We start from the raw sequence: 22,370 nt of genomic DNA on the forward strand, positions 1-22,370 counted from the left end.
TTGATGTAAAAGGCAAACTTTTCATTTAATGTAAATAAATAAATTGCTAACAAGGCCACAAATCACAAATATTGTAAAACCTACAGTATAAAAAACAAATATTGTACAAAAACCTAATTGATATAAAACATTGTAACCTAAGAATAAAAAGCAGGTTCTACGTTGTCAATGTACAAACTTCGATTTGAATTGTGCAGTAACAAAATATACAGCTCAAGTTATCTTGTACTACTATCTCTGTAAATCAGTAGATGTCTGTTAGGTAATAGATACATCAACTGGAATTTCGACAGCCACCCCAAACCGATCAGACAGTTTCCTCAACTGCTCCTCAAGCACAATGTTTTTCTTCAGTTCCAAATTGTAGTTGAACTTTAGATCTTCAAGTTCTTCGAAAAATGTGGGGTCGAAGTTTTCCAGCTCTCGAGTGAGTCTTCTTACTTCATCCTTCAAAGAAGAGACAACATTTATGACACACTAAAACTCTCACATTTGAGATACGTGAAATACTTTTCGCAAGAGTATCCTAGTGTACCTGCAATTTCTTTTTCTCATTTTGTACTGCTTTAATCTGCTCCTGGAGCTCTTTGTATCCTAGAAAGTGGACACGGTCCAAACAAAATGAATATGGAAGAATTGCAATACAACAAACGCACATTTTAAAGAAATGTTGATAGTGATCCTACCTGGCCCTGTCCGGCTGGTTCCAAACTGCTCATCGAATCTTTGGATCTGACGAAGAAGTTGAGCTTTCTCCCTCTCGAGCTGTTTATTGGCCAATCTGAGTGAGACATATTTGACAAAATGACAAGAGAGTTTTTCTCTGTAAAAAGTTATTGAGTATTTGACACACCCGCTGTTATTTACCTCATTGACTGAAATTCTTTGGCAAGACCTTCATCCGTTGTTCCCTCTATAGGAACGTTTTTTAGGAGATCTACCTGTTATAAACATTTACAAATAAATCTCAAGCATAAAGCAAAGCTGCCCTGTTATATTTTCACATGTGCTTACTGTACAGTAATGATATAGAACCATGATTTAAATGAGGAACATCTCACTTGCTCCTTCAGCTGGATGATGGTATTTTGTGTAGATTGTCGTTTCTCGTTTGCTTCTTTAAGTTGCCCTTTCAGCTCAGATATGGTGGAGTTTTTCTTGCTGATATCACTTTCCAGATCTTTCATCTTATTCTCAAATAGTCTGTTGCGAAAAAAGCATGATAAAAATAATGAACTTGCATGACGAAGACTTGATTTTTTTCCCCGCTCACAATGTAAATAGATATGTAGTACCTGGTGACCACAGAAGATTTCCAGGTCTTGCCGTCTGCCCCCTCTAGGCCCTTTGACTGGGCTAAGAAAAGCCTCTGATTGGTCTCCTCAAGCTCCGCCCGCAACTTCTCATTAGTTACTTCAAGGCTCGCCTTCGTGACCCTCAGTTTTTCTGCGGCCTCAGTCTCCTGCAATTTGAATAAAATTTGAATGAAGACCGCCTATATTTTATTTTGAATATGCATGGAAGTTATTAAATGAAGAAGAACCTTTTTAATATCTTTACGCAATCGTTCGTTTTCCATCATGATTTTCTCAAAGCCTTTAGTTTTTGACTCCAGTCTTGAGTTTAGCTGTTCCTCTAGTTTTCCTTTCATCTTTTCATATTCTGACTGTAACACAAAGAAGAAAAGTTCTACAGTGTATGTAACTACAGAGTCTCTTCTTTCTTCTTTTCAAAATCTAAGTTGGTTCAAGGAGAAGCCAGATTCACTTTTGTATATCATATCATCTTAAAGATTTCACAACACAAACCTTAAGTTTCCCATGATCCCGTTCTAGCGTGGTGAGCTGCTCCTGAACTTTGGCCGCTGGCGCTTTTTTCAAGCTCTCGTTTTCTCTCTGAACTTTCTCCACCACCCTCTTCATCAGTCCGATGGTCTTCTCAAGCTCAGGTATGGTTTTCCCACTGCGTCCAGACTTTAAAAGAAGCGCAAAATAATTGGATGAAGAAAGTGAGTCGATTCATGCAAGAAGATGTCAAGGATGCGATAACATACCCCACGAACATGAGCGAGCTTCCTTTCAACCTCAGCTTTCTCCTTCTTCAAAACGTCACACATCTCTTTGAGATCAGACACTTGATCCTTTACATAAAAGAGAAAGAGGTAGTAAACATTTTTTATAATACTAACAACAATTATTAATTATTATACTAATAAAATGTATTAATATTAATGAAGTATTGATATACATTATAATGAATAATAATAATTATTATTATTACTATATTATAATGAATTGTTGTATTATAATTAGCATTTTACATTTAGTTTTAAATTTGCTTGCTTGGTTGTTAAATAAATAAAATAAAAAATGTCAAAAGTATCAAATAAATAAATGTTTTACTGTACTTTCAGTCTAGGGAGGTCCTTGTTTGCTTGCTCCAGTTGAAAGCGAAGCTCCAGGTTCTCTGCTGACAACTTGAGGTTCTCCTTCTGGAGCTCATGTTCTCTTTGTGATGGAGTACCAGAACCTCTGCCAGATGTCTGCAGCAACAAAGAAAACATCAAGGTCATACACAAGACAAGAAAGACAAGCGACCTGTTCAAAAGAAGTGACCAATTTACAGTGGCAAATGTATTTGGAGAGTAGAGATAAAGTAAGATAAAGATAAAGTTTGCGCTACAACACAACAGCGGACATGGCTTCGGTTCTGGAAGGGTTAACTCACAAGCTGGAAGCCAACACAGCTATAGCACGGGACACTGGAAGCTTTACAGCAATGGGATGTCCTACAGATGTACCTTGTGAGGTTTACGAGCCTCCGTTTTACTTTTCCATATGTGTTTTTTGTCCTGAGGGATGGTAAACTTTGATTCTAATGCTTCAAGAAGGTTGTCTGTGACATCAAGATCTTCAGCAATGTTCAGATCTGTATTGGTGCAAGCCTCCAAGTCTTCGTTTGAAACAGCACTTGGGTCCTCATCTAGTTGTGTGACAATCTCAGTTTTAGGTTCCTCATCCTTGAGTTCTTCAGACTGTGCTGATGTTTTAAGATCCTGACTTGGCTCACCTTCGGGCATCTCGACAGGCTGTTCTTCAGATTCAATCTCTTGCCTTTCTTCTTCTTGTTGGACCTCTTCAAGTTGTTCTTTTGATCTCTCAGTCTTGTCTATTTCACCCTCTTTCAAAACCTTCTCTGTCATCTCATGTGTAGCACCTGACTCTTCATTCTCTCCCTCTTCATCAGTTTTAGTCTCTTCTGACGTTTCGTCCAGACCGCTTTTAGTAGCAGATTCATCTACTTTATCTCCATCAGCGTGACCACCTTGGGTCTCATCTGGTTTCTCGCTGTCTTCATCGACAGATCTCTCTTCTTGAGCTTCATCTCCTTGTTCACTTTTGTCAGCATTCACTGGATCTATTGATTCACCTACAACACTTTCTCCCACATTAACTGATTGTCCCATCACATTTGTTGAACTCTGATCTATAGTTGTAAAGTTAATTTGAGATGCTTTGTCAGATGTTTCAGTGTCTACATGTTTTGGAGACTGAGGTTGTTCAGCTTCATTACTATCAAAACACATAAGATCAACAACATTTGAAGAACAACTGAGATGAGATGGTGATGCCAACTGTTTGTTCTTCATGATCAGAGGTGTGGAGAAAGAAACAGAGTGAAATTTCCAAGAAGGCATGAGTGAAATGAGTGTTAAACGTTGTTAAAGAAACAGTTTTTGTATAAAACAAAATAGAGCAGCACTTACAGATGGTCTTGATAGAGGCTCTGTGGACAGTTGGTTCTCAAGAGAAAGAAGCCTCTCCTCTAGATATTGATTTCTAATGGTGATGTCCTCCATAGCAGCATCACGCGGTAAAGCCTGCTGTTGCCTAAACCAACAACCATACACTTTTATTGTTCTTGGAGAAAAAAAAGTGCAACTTTTTTTATGTAAACACATTGTTTTCAATGTACCTGATCATTTTGATTTGTTGCTCCAGTTCAGAATTTCTTCTTTTCAGTTCCTCGATCTCTTGGTCGGCCTCCAGGGTCCGTACACCGACGACCTGGGCTGCAGTCACTCCTTTGGTTTTTAGTTTTTTCTGCAGACTTAACTTCTCCTGCTCCAACCTTTATGGACATTGATCGCCATTCCAATATTCAGTGTGAATCTACACTTTATCTACGCATTATTCATTTGTATAAAACCATACAAATTACACTCATATAGTTTCAATGTATAACATTTGCTTGGTATTTTTAGGAATCCTTTATTAATATTTTTAAGATTATTATTACGACTCAGACCTGCTGTAAAGTTCCTTGATGGTTGTTAACTGTTTAGACAGAGAATCCGCTTCCTTCTCCTTCTCTTTAAGAAGGTTCCGCACCTTCTCCATCTTGCCCTGCCACTTTTTGCCCTCCTCCCATCGCAAAATTTCTTCTTTAGTGGACTACAAATACAAAAATACACAAAAGACAATGACAATCTAATAGTTTATGATATTAAAAAACACTTAAGACATAGTAACAATAAAAAAAAAGATTTTACAATATGTTTCCTTCATCGTGGTTGTGTGGAAAGCAAAGCAAACTACATTAAAAGAGATCACAATAACACCAGAAGGTCTACAGAGACTAGATTGAAGTGCCAAAGAATTTTAATTCTGTAACCTTGTCTTCCTTCAAGGTGATTTTTCTCTCTGTGGGCTCTGAGATGCTCTTCCTATCCAGCTCCTGTTCTAACTTACGGATCTTCTTCTGAAGAGCTTCTACTATGGGACCGTCACTTTCAACCTGAGCCTGCACACAAATCTTGTTTTAATACATGGTAATAAAACTGATCATAATGTCTGGAAATAGTCATGGGAAATTCATGACGATACAAAACGGAATGAAGAATGTTCAAATTCCAATTGTATAAACAGTTTCACGTTTGAAACAGAGATGGCGGTATAGAGACAAAAGCTACAGATCCAATTACAGTACTTTAAAGGGACAGTTCACTCAAAATGAAACAATCTGTCTTTATTTATTCATCGTCATGTTGTGTTTGACTCTTCTGTGGAACACAAAAGAAGATATTTTGAGAAATGTTTTGTGTCCATACAATGAAAGTCAATAGTGGCTAATGTTGTTCGGTTACCAACATTCTTCAAAATATCTTCTTTTGTGTGTCACAGAAGATAGAAGTCAATCCGGATGAGTATTTTTGATGACAAACTACTGCTTTTGTAATTCATTATATTTACATCCAACACGGGTGAACATTCCATATTGTTACTCAAAATTGCTCAATATTTGACCAAAAAGGCACAATTGCTCCTTTAACCAAAAGGACAATGATTACGCAAACAAATCTATAATTACGCTTCCATTCATTTCCTCCCGAGGGCCGTGAACTCTGATAAGAGAGAAGCTGCACAATAGTGTCTAGACGTATTCAGTGTCATGAAAGAAGAGCTCTGTTCAACAAGACAATGTGCAGAATTGCTTCCTTCTCAGAGAGACGTACTGTCCGAGTCTTAGTCTGCTCCATTAGCAGTCATCCAAGAAAAGCTTAAAATAAATATAGTGTCCTTAACTGTATATGACGCAAGCGGGAAAGGAATGAACGACTCAACTGACCTGTAGGCCACTGCTCAGTCTCTGAACTTTCTTCTTCAGCTCATGCAGCTCGTCCTCCAGGGCGTCTTTTTCACTCTGCAGCTTTTTCTGAGACTTCTGGCTTCTCTGAAGATCCTTGTTTAAACTCTCCAGTTCATCTCTCATTGAGTTTTCTCTGGCTTTCACAGCACGCGCGGCATCTTTGGATGCCTGAAGATCTTCGTTGAGGTCATCCATACGAGCCTGATAAAGACAATGAAATGCAATGATATGAAAGTGTAATGATCCAAGTCGCACCCAACGTTGCTTTCACATTTATAAATGTATTTACCTTTAGGTCTTTCGTCTGCTTGTCGACAATCTGCTGAACATTGAGTGCTTCTTCTTTCTGAGCACCGTTGGCAATGATCTGCTGTTCCGCTTGAGATGTCAACTCCGCACGCAGTTCCAGAAGAGCTTTACTGAGAGCCTGAGGAACCGGATGCTTGTCATGGAGGTGTTTAGACATCAGTGATGATCTTTAGAAAAAGTTGATCTACCTTTAGCTGTTTCTCTTTGAGGGCCATCTGGGACTTCAGACGTTCTACCAGGTTTTTCATGGTGTTGGATGGTGACCTTACGTTGGCTTCTTTCTGGGCCTGTAGTTCAGTGCGGAGGTGCTGGAGCTCTTTCTCCATCTGAGTAAGTTGGGTTCTCAGATCTGTAGCCTCCTGAGACAGACCTTTCATTTGGGCTGTGTGCCTTTCCTCAAGTCTTAGAATTGAAAGAATGCGAAATGTGAACTTCTTGTCATCTTTGCTTTCACATTTTATTTCAGCGACTAGATTTGAAGCATTTTGGAGCTTACCTGGCGGTTCCTGCCGCATGCTCCATAGCCTGTGCTGCTGTCACCTGTCTCTGGTGGTCCAGCTCTGCTGTGACGGTCTTCAATTTCTGTGTTAAAGAGGATAGTGAATTGTCTTGTTCAGCCACCGTCTGTTCCATTTCGGCTAACCGCAGCAGGTGCTTTGAGGTGGGTACAGTGATGGTCGGTTTCTTCATAAGCTCCTAGAGAATGTTAAAGGAATAGTTTGTTCAATAGTTAGTTGTTTTGGAAACAAACAAACTTGACCACGAGAGTTTTCCTGCTTCATTAATAAAAGTACCAGTGTAGTCTGTTTGAAGCGGTCCAGAGATGTGTCCATGTAGACGTCAAGTTTCTGATGCAGAGCACGGATCTCTTCTGCATGCCTTTTGGTGACATCCTCTTGCTCCTGGAAAAAATATATATGAAGATAATAGCTGGTGTTGGACTATTCAAATAATTGATTCCTTCATATGGATCATCAGTATTAAAATCTAGCTGAAGTTAATGTGAGCACCTGTCTAGCCTTTGCTAACAAGTTCTGGTACTTCTTGAGAACTTCTTCTTTCTGAACAAGGCGGTCCTGCAGGTTGCCGATGGTCTGGTGGGCGATCTTCAGGGTGGGGTGGCTTTCGGAGTCCTCTCGTTTGCTCAGGTCAGCCAGGAGCTTCTCTCTCTCCGCGGAGGCTGGTAGGCGGAGCCTCAGTTCATTGATCACTTTGTCTCGAGATAAGACGTTTTGTTCTGCTGTCCACAAGGCTGACACACTTTCATTCAGTTTCTGTTTGGACCAAAGCAAATGTATTTTTTAGGATACACACATTTTGTTATGCGTGTTTGTAATTTAATGAATTAATTTATTTTTAATATTGATATCCAAAGCCACGGAAAAAACGTAGAGACTCAAAATTATTTTCCGAATTTACTATTTACAGTAGAAGTATGTTTTTAGGTACAATTATCATTTTTGTTTTATTCTGTGAAATACTAACAATATTTCTGCCAAATCTTTAAATAAAAATATTGTTTCTATTTGCATTTATTTGTGGAAAATGAAAATAGGAGAAACAGGTCAAAAAAAGGATGCTCTGTATTGTTCAGAGTTCATGTTCACTTTTAAGCAATACAACAGTAATATTTGAACATTTATTTAGGAAAAGTTCAAACATATTTTTTTATGTGATAACATTGACTTTTATCACAGTTTTTATGTGTCTTATCATGCTGTCAGTTAATATCACTCCTGAGGAAAATTCAACAGGCACTTGACTGGAATGGCCACAATACATCTTTAAATGCTAAATAAATGAAAATGTGGAATGGTCTCCTTATTTTTTCCTTATTTCCATTTATAATCAAGACAACATTTCTCATTTTTATTTAGTTTTTACATCATATTTGGGTCTTTGTTTTATTTGATTTCAATGAACAGAAATTTTAACCAACTATTTTTAACCCCGACTATCACATGACTATTGTATGATGCATGCAGTACCTCTTCCAGAATATTGCAAGTGGCCTTTGTCTCAAGGATGGTACGAACATGCTCCTTCATTTGTCCAAGAGCAAAGTCTAACTGATGAGCTAGAGGCTGACATGGATCCGGTAGAGAACCTGCGACTTCTTCAAACTAAACCCAAGCAAGACAAGTTAAACAATATTTGAGTAATCTACATCCTAGAGACAAATATCAAGGGACATACAATTAAAAACAAATGTTTATATAAAACGTCACATGGCACCTTCTGAGCTGTGTTTAAAATGTCATTCTGTCGTTTCTCATATGTGTCGAGTTGACGCTCCAGTCCCACTTCCCTCTGATCCCAGACCAGTTGGCGCTCCTCTAAAAGCTGATAATAAAAAAACAGCATCAGAGACCCGAGATAAAGCAAGCATGTAACAAGAATATAAATCAAATATTCTGCCATACATTATTTTGCTGCACCAGCTCTTCTTCCAGGCTGCTGATGTTGCGTTCCTGCTCCGCCACAATGTTCTTCAGGTACTTGATCTCCTCCCTCAGGACGCCGAGCTCTCTGCACTGCCTCATTTCCACCAGACGGACATCCTCAAGTTTCTTATGCCACTCACTTACCTTTGGGAGTCAACATTGAAATAAAATCAATGCGTAAAATATTGTGTATTGAAATGATTTTATTGACTAACATGAGTCCCTTTGGTCAGTTTTTAAATAAAAACTAAGAATCAGCTAGAGGCTGGACAAAGATTTACATTTGAAGGAAACTGTTTAAAGCAATACACAATACGTACTTTCTGTGCCCCTTTAGCATCCTTCAGCGTCGCCATAAGCTCCTCCAACCCCTTCAGCTTTAACTCCAGCTCTCCTGCTTTCCCTTCCGCTCTCCTCCTCTCCTCTTCGGCCTTCTGCGCCTCCTCCCTGGCCCGCGCCCTGTCCTCCTGCAGGTGGAGCATGGTGCTGGAGAACTTCTCTTGTTGGGCTAGCGGCAGAGCTCCGGAGAACTGTCGACGAAGTGCTTGGATGGTGTGACGGAGGTGTCTGGCTCTCTGGTGCCCCTCTTGCCTCGCGCGCCACAGCGCCTGATGCTGGGCGTCGAGCTGCTGTTCAACCCGAAGTTTCTGGGCCTCGAGCTTCTGCAGGCGCACATTGGTGGCCTCCAGCCGGCTGATGGCGGTGGTCTCGCTTAGCTGGAGGGCGAGGATGTGCTGGTGGAGTTTAGCAATGAGGGTCTTTTCATCAGATTGAGCCTTAAGAGAGGATGTGTTAGAAACATGAATTTAAGGGAAAGTTGAACACCCACCCAGTTGTTCCAGATCTGTATAAATGTCTTTGTTCTGATGAACACAGAGAAAGATATTTGGAAGAATGCTTGAAACAGTTCTCGGCCACCATTGACTACCATAGTAGGAAAGAATACAACCACAGAACTGTTTGCTGTCATACTTTCTTCAAAATATCTTCTTTTGTGTTCAGCACAACATAGAAATTTATAAAGCAATTTCTCCCACTATGGTAGTCAATGGTGGCCAGGAATTGTTTGGTGACACGCATTTTTCCAAATATCTTTATCTTTGTTCATCTGAACAAAGACATTTATACCGATTTAGAAGTAAATGAAGACTGAATTTTCACTTTTGGGTGAACTGTCCCTTTAAGAATAAATAAGATGCTTTTAAAATAGCATAAATCCAGACCTGGTAGTCTAAAATTTGTTTTCTTAGACTCTCCACTTCCTTCTCTCTGGACTGCTGCCTGGATTCCAGCGCAGACACCTGCATTTTTGCCACGTCGGACACTTCCCGCAACCTGAAGGGATATCAGATATGCGTTATTTCAGAATGTCTTTTCGTAAATATTGCCGTGCACATGCACAAGTTGCATCGTCGCTTACTTGGACGCTTCGATCCGTAGCTCCGCCTCTGTTTTCTCCAACTCTGTGATTCGCTTGCGGTCAGCATCACTGATGTGTTTACTGACGCTGTCGGCCAACTCGTCCCTGAGCTCCCGCTCCGTCCGCTGAGCCTCCAAGTTGAATTTTGTTAGCTACACCCACACACACACACACAAACATAAAGATTAAATTCATCCAAATGTTGTGAACATTTTGACTCTTAACCCAACACTCATTCAGACCCACCTCAGCAAACTTTGTCTCCAACTCAAGGTTGCGCTCCTCCACCTGTTTGAGAGAGTTCCTCAGGTGCTCGTACATCTTTTGAGCGTGCTCGGCTCTCTGTCTTTCGTTCAGTTCCTTCATCTCCAGCGTGGTGATGCGTCTGGACACTGATATGATCTCACTGTTGGCCAGAGCTTTGGCTGCCTTGTCCATGCTGTTCTCAGCACCTGTGAAGATGAGGTCACGGTATCAGGACAGATGTTTAGCATTACTGTGAAAACCCCTTAGTGATATTTTGGGGAGTTTTACCATCTGTGTTGATGTTCTCCCAGGCCTGCTCCAAAGTGTGAAGCTTCTCTTTTGTGATCTCAAGCTCTTTATTGATGGAACTAATGCGTTCGTGCAAGGAGATGTTCTCTTTCTGAAATCAAAAGAGATTTAAGTAAGAAAAACCGAAAGATGTGGCCTCAAAGCTTGGTGGAACTTAAAAGTGATGTACCTCAAGGTGTTCCAAAGTGCTTGTCTTCTGAACGAGGTGATTGTCTTTCTGAAGGAGGTTTCTGTATTTAATAGTGAGCTCGGTGTATTGTTTGTTGGCTTTCTCCATCTCTGAAGCTGAAACACTAGCGTCAAGCGATTTCTGCAGGGCGGCCATTTTGAATGCCGCAATTTCCTGAAAATCAAGCGGGGTTATAGATGCATGTATCATGATTTTGTCACCACCCACAAACCATTTTCAGATCTTACCTTCATATCAAAACCTTATGTGATGTAATGCAGTTCAAATGTTGCATGCTAATGCAGATTAGCATAGGTATTAACCACATATGCAAAGACTAAAAGGACGATGCTAATTTAAAGGGATAGTTCACCAAAAATTTAATTTCTGTCATCGTCTACTCACTCTCAGGTTCCAAACTTGTATTACTTTCTTTGTTCCGCTGAACACAAAGGAAGATATTTGGAAGAATGTCAGCAACCAAACCCAAAGTATTTACTTTCCTTATTACGGCAGTAAAAGGGGGATGTTTGGTTACTGACATTCATTCAAATATCTTCCTTTGTGTTCAGCAAAACAAAAAAAGTCACACATGTTCGGAACAATCCGAGGGTGAGTAAATGATGACAGAATTTTTTTCTTTTTTTGGTGGGTGAACTATCCCTTTAAGGACTGATTTACCTTAAACCTCTGCAGGTAACCGATCCTTTCGGTGACCGTGGTCTCCATCTGAGTAAAGTCATCCTTCAGCTTGTTGCTCTCTTTCCTCAAGTGTTGCTCCAACTCTAGCAGCGTTGTGTAACGTCGCGTAAGGCACTTCTCGTTCACCCTTAGAACCGTCATCTTTCGGGCCGTCTCGGACAGATGCCGCTTGGTCTCACTAGGGTCCTTCTCAAGAGTCTCAAGCCAGTGCTTCAAATCAGACAAGATTGAATAAGTGAACAAAATGTGAACAAATTCGAAACCTCAGCTCTAGGTCTGATTTACACCACAGAATTGGATTCTTGATTATGATTGGTTGACACATTTAAGCCATTTTGCTGGGATAGTTCAACCAAAATAAAAACTTTTTCCTCGTTTACTCCCCCTCTGTCATTCCGAACCAAAATAAGATATTTTGAGGAAAATTTGGGAACCAAACAACACGGGTCCTCATTGACTTCCATTGTTGGACACAAAATCACTGAGACATTCTTCTTTTGTGTTACACAGAGGTAAGATTCAAATACAACTATCCCTCTAAATCTTGTCATGTCAAGGATAAAAAAGACCCTTTGTAATAGATATCTCTCATATTCATATGGGGTGTCTCAAGAATCTTACACTATATTCTTTGATTTTCACTGCATCCACTTCCTTTTGTTCCTCCAGCTTTGATTTCAGCTCTGTGAAAGAGTCTCTCTCTTTCTGCCATGACTCCTTTTCACTAAAGCAGAACAGACCATGTTAAATAACCTTTTGTGATATTTAATATGAAAATATACAGAATGTGTGTATGACATACCGTTGATACTCCTTGTACAACAGTCCCTGTTGATGTCGTATGACTGCAAATTTTCTTTTGTACTCTTCAAGAGCTGATCCGAGCTGTTCGACTGAATCTTCTTTGGTTTTGAGCTCCTGAACATCCACAGATGGAGTCTCAATATTTCATGCTTTACAGAAAAACACCTGGTTTGCATTATAACACACACCTGTAGGAGTTGCACCATGTACTCATTTAGAGCGTTGATGACCTCAGCACTATTTGGCATCATGTCTTCAGGTAGAGTTAATGTCTTGTAAGGGACAGATCTACCGGTCGATTTGCTCATTGATTCAACTTCACCTTCCAAACGTGCAATCTAATCAAAAACACCAAATAGAGAGGTCACTGAAACAGTGTTTGAGAGTATTTTGGAAGACGGCGCTCTTAATTGGTATTTTTAGCAAGTACAGTACCTTCTCGATGGCTTTTGTAAGCTGGTTAAGTGTGTTTGCGGCCTCTTCTCTAGCTGCTTTCATCTCCTGTCGTAGCTCTTCATTGCGGCCGGTCAGCTGATCTACCTGAGTTCTCAGATGCAGGCGTGTGTCAAACTTTCCCTCAGAGTACTTCATCTCCAAAACCTTAAAAATATGACACGTGCTATTACACATGCAGTGGTCCAGACAATAACAATCTAGGAGTCAGAATCAAATTTAAGCTTGTAAATAAAGTTTTAGGATTTAGTTTAAATTTGAACGCATGTCCTTTTTTTGCTGCCCCTAAGGCACAGAATGATTTTGGAATACCACGAATGGTCAACTGCAAACTGTGAAGTTGTCGTAAAATATAACATGGACATCAAATACTAATAAAATGTTGCTTACAGGAATAGTTCACCTTCAAAATGAATAATGTCATCATCATTCACCCTGTTGTCATTTTTAACCTGTGTGATTTTCTTTATTCTGCAAAACGCAAAAGAAGATATTTTGAAAAATGTCAGTAAAAAAAAACGATGGTCCCCATGGACTTCTATTGTATGGACACGAAACCAATGCACGTCAATGGTTCTCAACATTCTTCAAAATATCTTCTTTTGTGTTCTGCATAAGAAAGAAAGACATGCAGGCTTGAAATGACTAGAGGGCATGTAAAAATGACAGCATTTTAATTTTAAATGTGATCTATTTCTTTAAAGTTGTTTTGATAAACACTGTTTTGAAATTTCCTAACCACTCTCACAACATTCAACAAACTACTTAAAACCCATCTCTAGATGGGTGAAAGCGTCTGCTAAAATGACTAAATGTAAATTGCGCCTTGCTCCAGGTAAACCTACATTGATGAGTCGCTCCAGGCTGGGAATGCTGACGGCTGTCAGAGAAGGCGTTGACTTCTGAGCATCCTGGATGGCCTGCAAGATCTCCTTCATACCCTGCTCGAGCTGTTTATTCTCATTTAACATTTCATTCACTGCAGGAGAGAGCAGAACATTGCAGACATGGAAAACTTCACAAATATTAGGTGTTTTGACATTACTCACGTTTGATTTTAAATTGTGCCGATTCTGTTCTTCTGAGTTCCAGTTCTTTCTCTTTGTTGTTCAGTTCTTTCTGTAAACGGTCGTTCTAAGAAACACACATATTGTTAAATGTGCTCATTTAGGTAACTGTAGATAAATGTATTTTTTCAATAGAATTTTGCAATTTCAGCGACCTCTGATTGGTTTATGTTAGAGGATTGAGGACAGAGTCGTACTTCATGAAGAGTAAACGTGATTTAAAAAAATGGGAATGGGGGAAATGCGTCAAAAAACGGATGTAAAAACGATCGCAAATTCCGGTTCACGGCGACTTTAACGCCTGTTTACACCAAGGATGATGACAATGACGAAAAATTGTGCTACAAATGAATGTAATCTGCAGCATGTGAGCTTAAAAAAGTATGTTATCGTCTGTTGGTGTGGATGCTAATAAAACAATTGCTATCTTTATAGTCATCGTTGTGATGTAAACAGACTCCCAGATAAAGTCTTACTTTGAGTTTCAGCTCTTCATCAATAGATCCAGAGATGGGACTCTGTTTAGAAGATCTTGGCTTTTCTTCTTCCTTGTCATCAAGCAATGAACTACTGATAACTGATATGCCTGAAAATAAGAAAATCCCATTTTAGTATGACAAAATAGACAATACCACCCAATCATTTGCTTCTGTGAACAAATGCCACTTACAGAGTTTGCAAGACTTTGGTATTAAGGTCTCACCTTTGTCCTTCACCAGAGCACGAATACGTTGTTTAAGCTCAAGTCTTTCCTCCTCAAGTCGCTCAATCTATGAAGAGTGACAAAAACAGGTAAAGACCCGCAAAAGGTCACAAATAAAACCTGAAGATGAATATCTGGCCAAAGCCGGAACATTTTGGTCACAAGATCACAGGGATAAAGTAAATCCATATTACCTCTTTCAGCAGAACTTGGTTCTCAGCTTTGTACTGTCTCTGCTTTAAAACCTTTGATCTCCGCAATTCAGTCAAATCCAGTTCTTCCTTTGGATTCAAACCTGTGATCGAGTGGATTATTTTTACAGAAAGAAATATTTAAATATGTCATTTTAAAGATCAAATATGAATTGTGAAGGATTAAATGATCGACTATGATTTATTAAAACTAACATGGGATCTGAAAACCACTTGTGTGTCTGGAAGAGTGGGAACTGAGACATGACCGAACACCCCATCCCGAAGACCGACGCAACTTACCGAGTCGCTCTCGTAGGTCTTCGTTCTCATCGAGAAGATTGTTGATTTTGAGCTCTAGCTGGTTTATATCTTTAATCATGGTCTCGATTTCCTGGTCTCTGACTCTGATCTGTTTTTTACAGTCTTTGATCTCAGTTATAGCGGCTTCCAAACCATCAGTGCCCTAAAAGAACAAAAGACAGCGGAGTACTAAATCATGCTATATGAGGGGACTCACCAAATTTGTACTTTCTTTCACACAGAAGAAAACAGTTAAAGCGATACCTCCAGTCACCATTCACTGTCATTGTATGAAAAACGCAATGGAAGTAAATGGGGACTGAGGCTGCTTTTTAACGAGAATGCGATTAAATCATGACAAAGTGTACATTTTAGGTAAACTATCCCTTTCAGTAGCTATTTAGGCTATCAATTTGTAGAAATTGAACTTACAGACTCATAAAGACGGATTCGAGTGAGGGTGTCATTGAGTTCTTTGTCTTTCTCCTTAGCGTCAGTTTCAGCCAGTTGGACGGCACGCTGAGCCTCCAAGACTTTCTCTTCCGCCACCTGAAGCTTAGCGCTCAACTCATCCATCTTACGCTGCTGCACGCTGGAGGTCAGGCCTGCCAATGAATAAATGATCTTAGATAGCCTTGGATTTTCTTCTATCATTTCATATGTTTTAATATGACAGTTCTGAACCAAATGAAGGCAATACAATTATTTTACTCATTCATAAAAAAATCTATTTTTTGCGTGATCTATTCTTTTATAATAACTTTAATTTCAAAATGTTTATTTGGTATTTAATGCCCTGTAGACTACTATTGTAAGCATATTTCTAGAACACACATTTGTTAAGTAAATGAAGTAGTGGTACAAAGAAGGGATCCGCAGCAAATTAGATGTTAAGGCTTTAAATATTCCTTCAAGGGCAATAGAAAATTCAATGTGACAATTGCTTTGTAAGTCATATTTCATAAGTGATAAAATATGTCGATTTTTTAAGATAACGCCACAATTTTAAATGGATGACAGATTAAAGGCCCCCACATACTACAAGCCATTTTAAAGATGTTACTATAATTTGATGTTAAAAAATGGGTGGCTAAAAACAGCTCACAAACTGACTTTTAAAGAAACAGTTCAGCAAAAAAATATCTGTCATTATTTTCTCACTTTTAAGTTGTTTGAAACCTGTTTAAGTTTCTTTGTTCTGCTGCACACAGAGAAAGATATTTGGAAGAATGTTTGTAACCACACTCCAGAACTCTATGGTTTCCCCATTCTTACAAATATCACTCTGTGTGTTTAACAGAACAAAAAAATGTTTACAGAAATTGAGGGTGACATCATTTTTTAACTACCCATTAAACACCATCATTAAGCGGTTTCAAACTTTATGTCCGATCGTTAAACGAAGTAGAAATTCTCCACCACTACACAAGACCCTGCCATAAACACCCCCGATCACAGACCTCTATCCTTCTTCAATGGCTTTTTCAGCTCCTCGACGAGCCGAGCGTTCTTTTCCATCTCTGTTGTGTACTGCTCCACTTGTTCCGACAGCATCTTGATCTGGTTGTCCCTTTCTTGCACGGCCTTTTGAAGTTAAGCACAAAGTAAACGGCATTAATTAAACTCCCGCTGCGACGGAGCGAGATGAAGCGATATGACGGGAACAGAGGCAGATGTAACACTGAGAATGCCACACGCAGAAGAACAAAAGAACGGCAGAGATACTCACAACAAAAAGTTCGTATATGACCTGACCCGGACGAGACGGTAATGAAAGAGAATGGGAACATTTGGAAACCAATGAAGCGTTTGAAAGGAAGCAATAAATATTAAAAGAACGCGTGTCAAACAGAACACATAAGTACGTAAAGGCAGGAGAAACAGTATATTGGAAACACCAGATCTGAGATGAGTCTAGCAGGACCTTAATACAAAGCAATACACTCAACTGTCAAGTCAAGTAATGTGGAAGGAATAGTACCGTAGTACAGTGATGGTATCAGAAGGTTATACCAGAGTCTTTTGAAAAGCCATAATGTTGTAGTCACACCTGCTGCAGCGCTATGATGTTGCTTTTATCCGAGTCCATCTGGGCAGCTCGAAGTTTCTCTCTGAACTCTCTGATCATCTGTTGATACTCCACGATTTCCATATCTTTCCCTGAGAGTATCCCCTAAAACACATACAAACAATTTTAAAGAAGATCTTCAACAACCAAGAAATTCTGTCCTCATTTATTCACCCTCTAAACATGTATATGATTCCTTCTACTCTTCCGTGAAACGCAAAAAAAGATATTTTGAAAAACGTGGTTTTGTGTCAATGCAATGGAAGTCAATGGGATTCCAGTGAAGTTCGGTCACCGCCGTTCTTCAAAATATCTTCTTTTTTGTTGTGCAGAAGAAAGAAAGTCATTCAGGTTTGGAACTATCCCTTCAACATTTAATGCATACAATAAAATGTGAACCCAATGTGAGACTTTTAATCCACCTCAATACATTCTCAGTCAGTTGCCAGTGTTTTTTTTCTAACATATTGCAAGACTGGTCGAGTGAAGTTGGCACAAAAGCAAAGCATTCATTCTAATCATCATAACTTGCAAAGGTGATATGTTAAAGATGAAAGAAAAACCACATAAAAGCCAAGCGCGGCATAGCATTGCGTAATGAGATTTGAGCTACTTTGAACATAAGATGTATTTATTTGTCACACGCTAACCTTCCACTCCTCTACTTTGGCGTTAACGGCAGCCATAACCGGGTCATCCTCTTCGACGCGGGCCTGGATCTGATCGGTTAACTCTCTGACCTTTACGTGACAATAGGCAAACAAGTTCCATTAATGCGGCAACATTAAAGAATATCACCCGCATCATAACATGCACAAGCGTATGACTTTGATTTAAGAAAAGATCAACCCCAGCGGTGAAACTGTACACATAATATGAATAGAAATTGGATAATTGGTTATTCATGTGTCACACAAAGGAAACAAACAGTTTTGAGCAATCAAGTACAAGAGGTCGCATGGCCACAGCCGTTTTATGTTTTCATAAAATTGATGATGCTTATTTATTAAAACATTATAATGTAAAGCATATAAAAATGATGACCGCACCTGAAACTTTGCCTGGTCTCTCTCATTTCTCAGCTGATCCATGATAGCATCTGTCTGCTGGACTGCGATCTTCATCTTGTTGTACTCGTCTGTCATTTTCTCCATCTCTTTGACAGACTCCTCCAGATTCTTCTGCAGGTTATCGTTCTCGCTCCTCAGGTTGGCAGCCATATCCTCGGCTTGCTGAGAATAAGCCCAATACAGTATATTTAGCATAATCTGTTATGAAGGGCAGGCTTAAAGTGATAGTTCGCCCATAAATAAAATGTCTGTAATAATTTACTCACCCTCTTGTCATTTCAAACTCTTTCTTCCACAGAACACAAAAGAAGGTATTTTGAAGAATGTTGTTATAGCTAAAGTTTGTAAAAACCGCCGCTAGAGGGCGCACGATCAAGACAACAAGAATGACGTAGCTTGATGACGCTGTGAAGGAGCGTGGAATGATGGGATCTGTTGTCTTCAACTCAACTTCAAGTTTTATAAATGTTGCGTATAAGTGTGGTACATAAATAAGTGACAGCTCGAAACAAGCTAGTGGCTTGCTAGACGCTAAACAGGGGAACGCGGATATGACGCCATTGACAGGTGACTGCACAGCCCCGTCACTGTTTACGATGGAGATATTGTAAGTACCCAGCTAAACAAAATATAAAACACTGGCCTAGTGGTTTTTGGATATTTCACTGCAAAATTGTTACAAACTGCACCTTTAACTGGCACCCATTCACTTGCATTGGTTTAGTGTCCATATGAAGTTAATGTGGACCAATCTCGTCTGGTTACCAACATTCATCAAAATATCTTCTCTTGCGTCCGGCGGAAGAAAGTCTGACAGGTTCGACATGACAAGAGGGTGAGTAAATTGATGACAGAAGTTTCATTTGTGGGTGAACTATCACTTTAAGGTGTTTTTACCTGCAGGTCCTCCATGCACTCGTAGAGCTGCTGGTTGGCTTTAGTAAGTCTCCTCTGAGTTTCATTGCTCTCCTCTCTGGTCTGAAGAGATTCTCGCTGATCTGCTTCCTTTCTGTAGAACTCGATATCCTGTTGGAGCTGTTCATTCTATAGGAAATCATATTATTTCCATTACAATCAAGCAAAAACATCACGTCGCCATTCAAACGCACACAATCCATTTCATGTTTCTAGTCAACAACGTGGCTTTTCTAATTCTGCCTAATCTGGGGTCTTACCTTCCTCTTAAGCTGCTTTATCTTGAGTGGCCATTGACAGAAAAGGACAGTGAAGGAAGGAAAATATACTGTAATAAGCATGCATGCGAAGAGAAAACAAAACGGTCTGGGAGGGACAGGGGTACATTGGTAAACTTATTCCTGATGTAATCCATCCATGAGTACAAAGTGTTAATAACAAAAAGAAAAATGTAAGATATTCGTTGCCGGCTCACAAAGGGCTGGACTTACTTCTCTTTTCAGTTTTCTGTTCTTCTCCTCTTCCTCTTCAGCACGGAGAGCCAGCTGAGAGACGCAATTGAGGCAATGAATACATTAAGTTATCAATGCTTAACATCGATATTGCTTTTAAATTTGTATAAGCTTTTGCCATAACATTGAGATTAATATTCAACATTTTCTGACCATTTGCAGAACCAGAAAAATCAAGTTAAGAGGTTGAAAGTGCATCATACCTCCTCGTTGACTTTCCTATCCTTGCCCATTTCCTTCTCCAGCTGGATCACCTCCCTCTCCTTGCGCTCCAGGTGATTCCTTAGCTGGTGAATCTCCTCCCGAAGGAAACGTGTGTCCCCCCCTCCTATCCCACGCTGTGCCATCTGGACAGGAAGTGAGGTAGATTCAATTACGTAGTACACAAAAAGCCAAGAGCCTAAAACTCTCCAACTGTAACTGACACTGACTGACACAAAGCTGAGCAACTCCATGAAATTGTATTGATTCAACCAAAAATTGCAACACAACATGTCATATAATGTATTTTATCAGTGGCATGGGTATAATAGACAGTGTCACACAGGGAATTAGCAGTAATCTTCTTAAGACTGTCAACAGACGACACGCAAACAACGGATGAATACGTGAATACGAAAAATTGTCTGATTTATTTTTCATAGCAAAACCGAATTCTTACCTCAAGCTCATTTTCCAGCTTCAGGACTTTGGCTTTCAGTTCATTTTCTGGAATGAATCAATAACATCCATATAACTATCATGTTAAAACTTATGATGTTTTAAATGTTAAATTTATATATGAAACAAGTAAGGTTTGAAATTTAAAAACGTTTTTTTTTTTAACTGCCATCGTTGATGTCATTGCAATATTTGCATATCGAAATACAGAGTCTCTAAGTGCCATGATGTACTTTGTGCTTGATCATCCATGGCACATAGTTTAATGAAATGTGAACCAAATTCGGGGATTCACAAATTAATATTTTATTTGTTCATGTATTAACAGTCTAAGAAAGGTGCTGTATGAATATAAATGTTTATCTGTTTTTTTATTTTTTGGATTGCAAGCATATCTGAAACGCAAATTTAGTTGTTTTAGGACCAAAAGTAGACTTGACAGTACATACCCATTCTTGCTTGATCAGCACCTGCATTTTCAACCACCTCATAGGCACATTTGACTTCATCCAGTTTTCTCTGAGAGTGAACAATATATAAAAAAGCTATTAAACAAATGAACAGTGGTCTACCTACCTATTAACAGTTCTTCACTACAGCTGTTTTCCAAAGTGCATTTGTCATGCCATATTGCTGTGTACTAAACCTATTTCACTGCTCCATCAATGTTTCATGCCAAATCGCTATATTTCCTTGTTTAAAAAGTACTGCAGGATGCAGTTTCTTTCCAAAACGCTATAAGTGCCGAACCTGTTTTAGCCTAATTGTGATATGTCCCCTCGACCAATCAGAATTCGCTCGTTAGTGGTATTTGTATGCGTGTTATTTCTAAATTATTTATTGTATGTGGTGGAAAATATTGAAACATGAAATTTCTGTATGAAAATGTTTATTTTATTTTATCATTTAGTTTGTTACTATTTATTTTATTTTGCTGTTATTTATTTCATGCATTTGCATTTATTTGATTTATATTAATTTATAGTATGAGTCCCTGATGGCATATGTTGTATGTTCTCTTGTTTGTTTGGATGGATGGAATTTGTAGCGTTTTGAAAAATGTTTAAATAAATATTAAAATAAACTAATTTATAATCGACAATATTGTTGTTTCATTTAACAATCCCTGTTTAACATGTTCAGACTGAGCCAACAGACCATTTTAACAGGATCAATTAAATATTAACAAAATGTATGGGTCTAGGTAAAAAAAAGTCATTTTCATGCAAACTATTAAAATGGATTTGGAAAAGAGCTCTTCATATATAAACAGGAACTAATTCCATTCCATTTTCTACCGCTTATCCGAACTACCTCGGGTCACGGGGAGCCTACAGGAACTAATATTACATTTAAATCATTTACTAATGCCTGGGGCAGGAATTTATGTTTTGAAGGTTCATTTTTAGTTATTGTGAAAGAGGCTAACTTTACCCTCAAGAGGGTTTGTGAGATTTTGAAGAGATGAATAACTTCTTCTGGCTCGTGTGCTTTCAGGTCCCGTGATTTGACCTACAAGAAAAACACAAGTATGACGTGGTTGATAAATTCACCCAAGACATCTTTTGACCCTACTTATTCCCATAATTTACCCCATATATATATTATATTTATAATATATAATCGGGCACTGTAGGTGCTTACATTGTATACAAATCTTAAAATGCATTCAGCTAGACTATAATTTCGTTATCAATCATTTAAATACCTTTATCAATATTTATCAGACTTCATGACACACAATATGGTATCTATCTGCCTTGTCATTTCTAAAAGCGAAACAAAATGTTCCAGTTTTTAGTGAAATTGATAACACATACCTTCAAAATCATATGAGAGATTTTCTCATCATCTCCAGGATCTTCGGGGTCAACTCCCATGAGGAGCCCCCAGTCTGCGGCTGCAGCCATTCTTCTGCTCTCGTGTCAAAGAGACCTGCTGTGAACTAAACCCCAAAACCTTTTAGAAGTCACAGGTGTGTTTCCCATCATAAACTATTGCGCAATCTTTTACATACATAGTAAATGTCCGTTATGTATTATTTCTGTTTACTTCATTCACACAGACGCATTGCAGCCCATCGTACGCAGTGTGGGACTATTACAGCCGCAAAGTAACATTAAAATAATTTATAGTTTTGTATTAATAATTAAAAAAGAAAAGACATAAACGCATACACAGAAATAAAGCATTCAAATCTTATTGATAATAAACCAGCCTACCCATCTTTGGTTCCCTTTGCTCTGCTGCTAGGCAACAAGAAAAACAGTCGTAAAGCGGTATGTCGTAAAGCGGTATGTCGGAAAGTGTTATCGCGCTGTTTATCATTTTTGTATCCCCACACAGTACCTATATTAAGTAATTACAAAGAAACTA

The 22,370-nt window shown here is 38.9% G+C and overlaps 1 protein-coding gene across 2 annotated transcripts; it reads right to left on the reverse strand.

Annotated features, from left to right (window-relative positions):
* Window positions 1–6: 6 nt before the first annotated feature.
* On the reverse strand, window positions 7–22,307 carry cep290 (centrosomal protein 290). 2 transcript variants are annotated; one of them, XM_056739960.1, is made up of 53 exons: window positions 22,217–22,307; window positions 21,815–21,939; window positions 21,429–21,506; window positions 20,444–20,513; window positions 19,996–20,042; window positions 19,538–19,681; window positions 19,314–19,367; window positions 18,805–18,951; window positions 17,887–18,069; window positions 17,488–17,577; window positions 16,820–16,942; window positions 16,230–16,353; window positions 15,202–15,374; window positions 14,770–14,932; window positions 14,470–14,570; window positions 14,276–14,342; window positions 14,049–14,158; window positions 13,555–13,639; window positions 13,351–13,484; window positions 12,488–12,652; window positions 12,241–12,390; window positions 12,051–12,166; window positions 11,870–11,972; window positions 11,228–11,458; window positions 10,547–10,720; window positions 10,357–10,468; window positions 10,069–10,274; window positions 9,823–9,974; window positions 9,626–9,737; window positions 8,723–9,178; window positions 8,382–8,546; window positions 8,194–8,301; window positions 7,947–8,081; window positions 6,969–7,232; window positions 6,753–6,860; window positions 6,455–6,654; window positions 6,147–6,360; window positions 5,939–6,076; window positions 5,629–5,850; window positions 4,675–4,803; window positions 4,309–4,454; window positions 3,976–4,131; window positions 3,767–3,890; window positions 2,408–2,542; window positions 2,054–2,140; window positions 1,809–1,973; window positions 1,544–1,666; window positions 1,296–1,462; window positions 1,062–1,203; window positions 868–941; window positions 687–781; window positions 536–594; window positions 7–447 (listed from the first exon to the last, which is right to left on the reverse strand). In XM_056739960.1, exons 2-53 carry the CDS (start codon window positions 21,902–21,904, stop codon window positions 259–261), a joined length of 7,305 nt encoding a protein of 2,434 aa, XP_056595938.1. In that variant the 5' UTR covers window positions 21,905–21,939; window positions 22,217–22,307; the 3' UTR covers window positions 7–258. The 2 variants fall into 2 exon arrangements, with proteins under 2 accessions (XP_056595938.1, XP_056595939.1); XM_056739961.1 differs by having other exon boundaries at window positions 17,488–17,572; window positions 17,882–18,069.
* Window positions 22,308–22,370: the final 63 nt, after the last annotated feature.

This window comes from Triplophysa dalaica, chromosome 24, assembly GCF_015846415.1.
Source record: "Triplophysa dalaica isolate WHDGS20190420 chromosome 24, ASM1584641v1, whole genome shotgun sequence".
NCBI classification, from domain to species: Eukaryota; Metazoa; Chordata; class Actinopteri; order Cypriniformes; family Nemacheilidae; genus Triplophysa; species Triplophysa dalaica.

What these genes read in the sequence shown, in the direction of transcription:
- cep290 (XM_056739960.1), bottom strand. Translation starts at nt 21,904, where the DNA reads ATGGCTGCAGCCGCAGACTGGGGGCTCCTCATGGGAGTTGACCCCGAA. An exon ending in TGCTGATCAAGCAAGAATGG is followed by an intron (nt 20,043 to 20,443) that starts GTATGTACTGTC and finishes GATTCATTCCAG; the next exon opens with AAAATGAACTGAAAGCCAAA. An exon ending in ATGAGAAAAAGAAATTGCAG is followed by an intron (nt 448 to 535) that starts GTACACTAGGAT and finishes TCTTCTTTGAAG; the next exon opens with GATGAAGTAAGAAGACTCAC.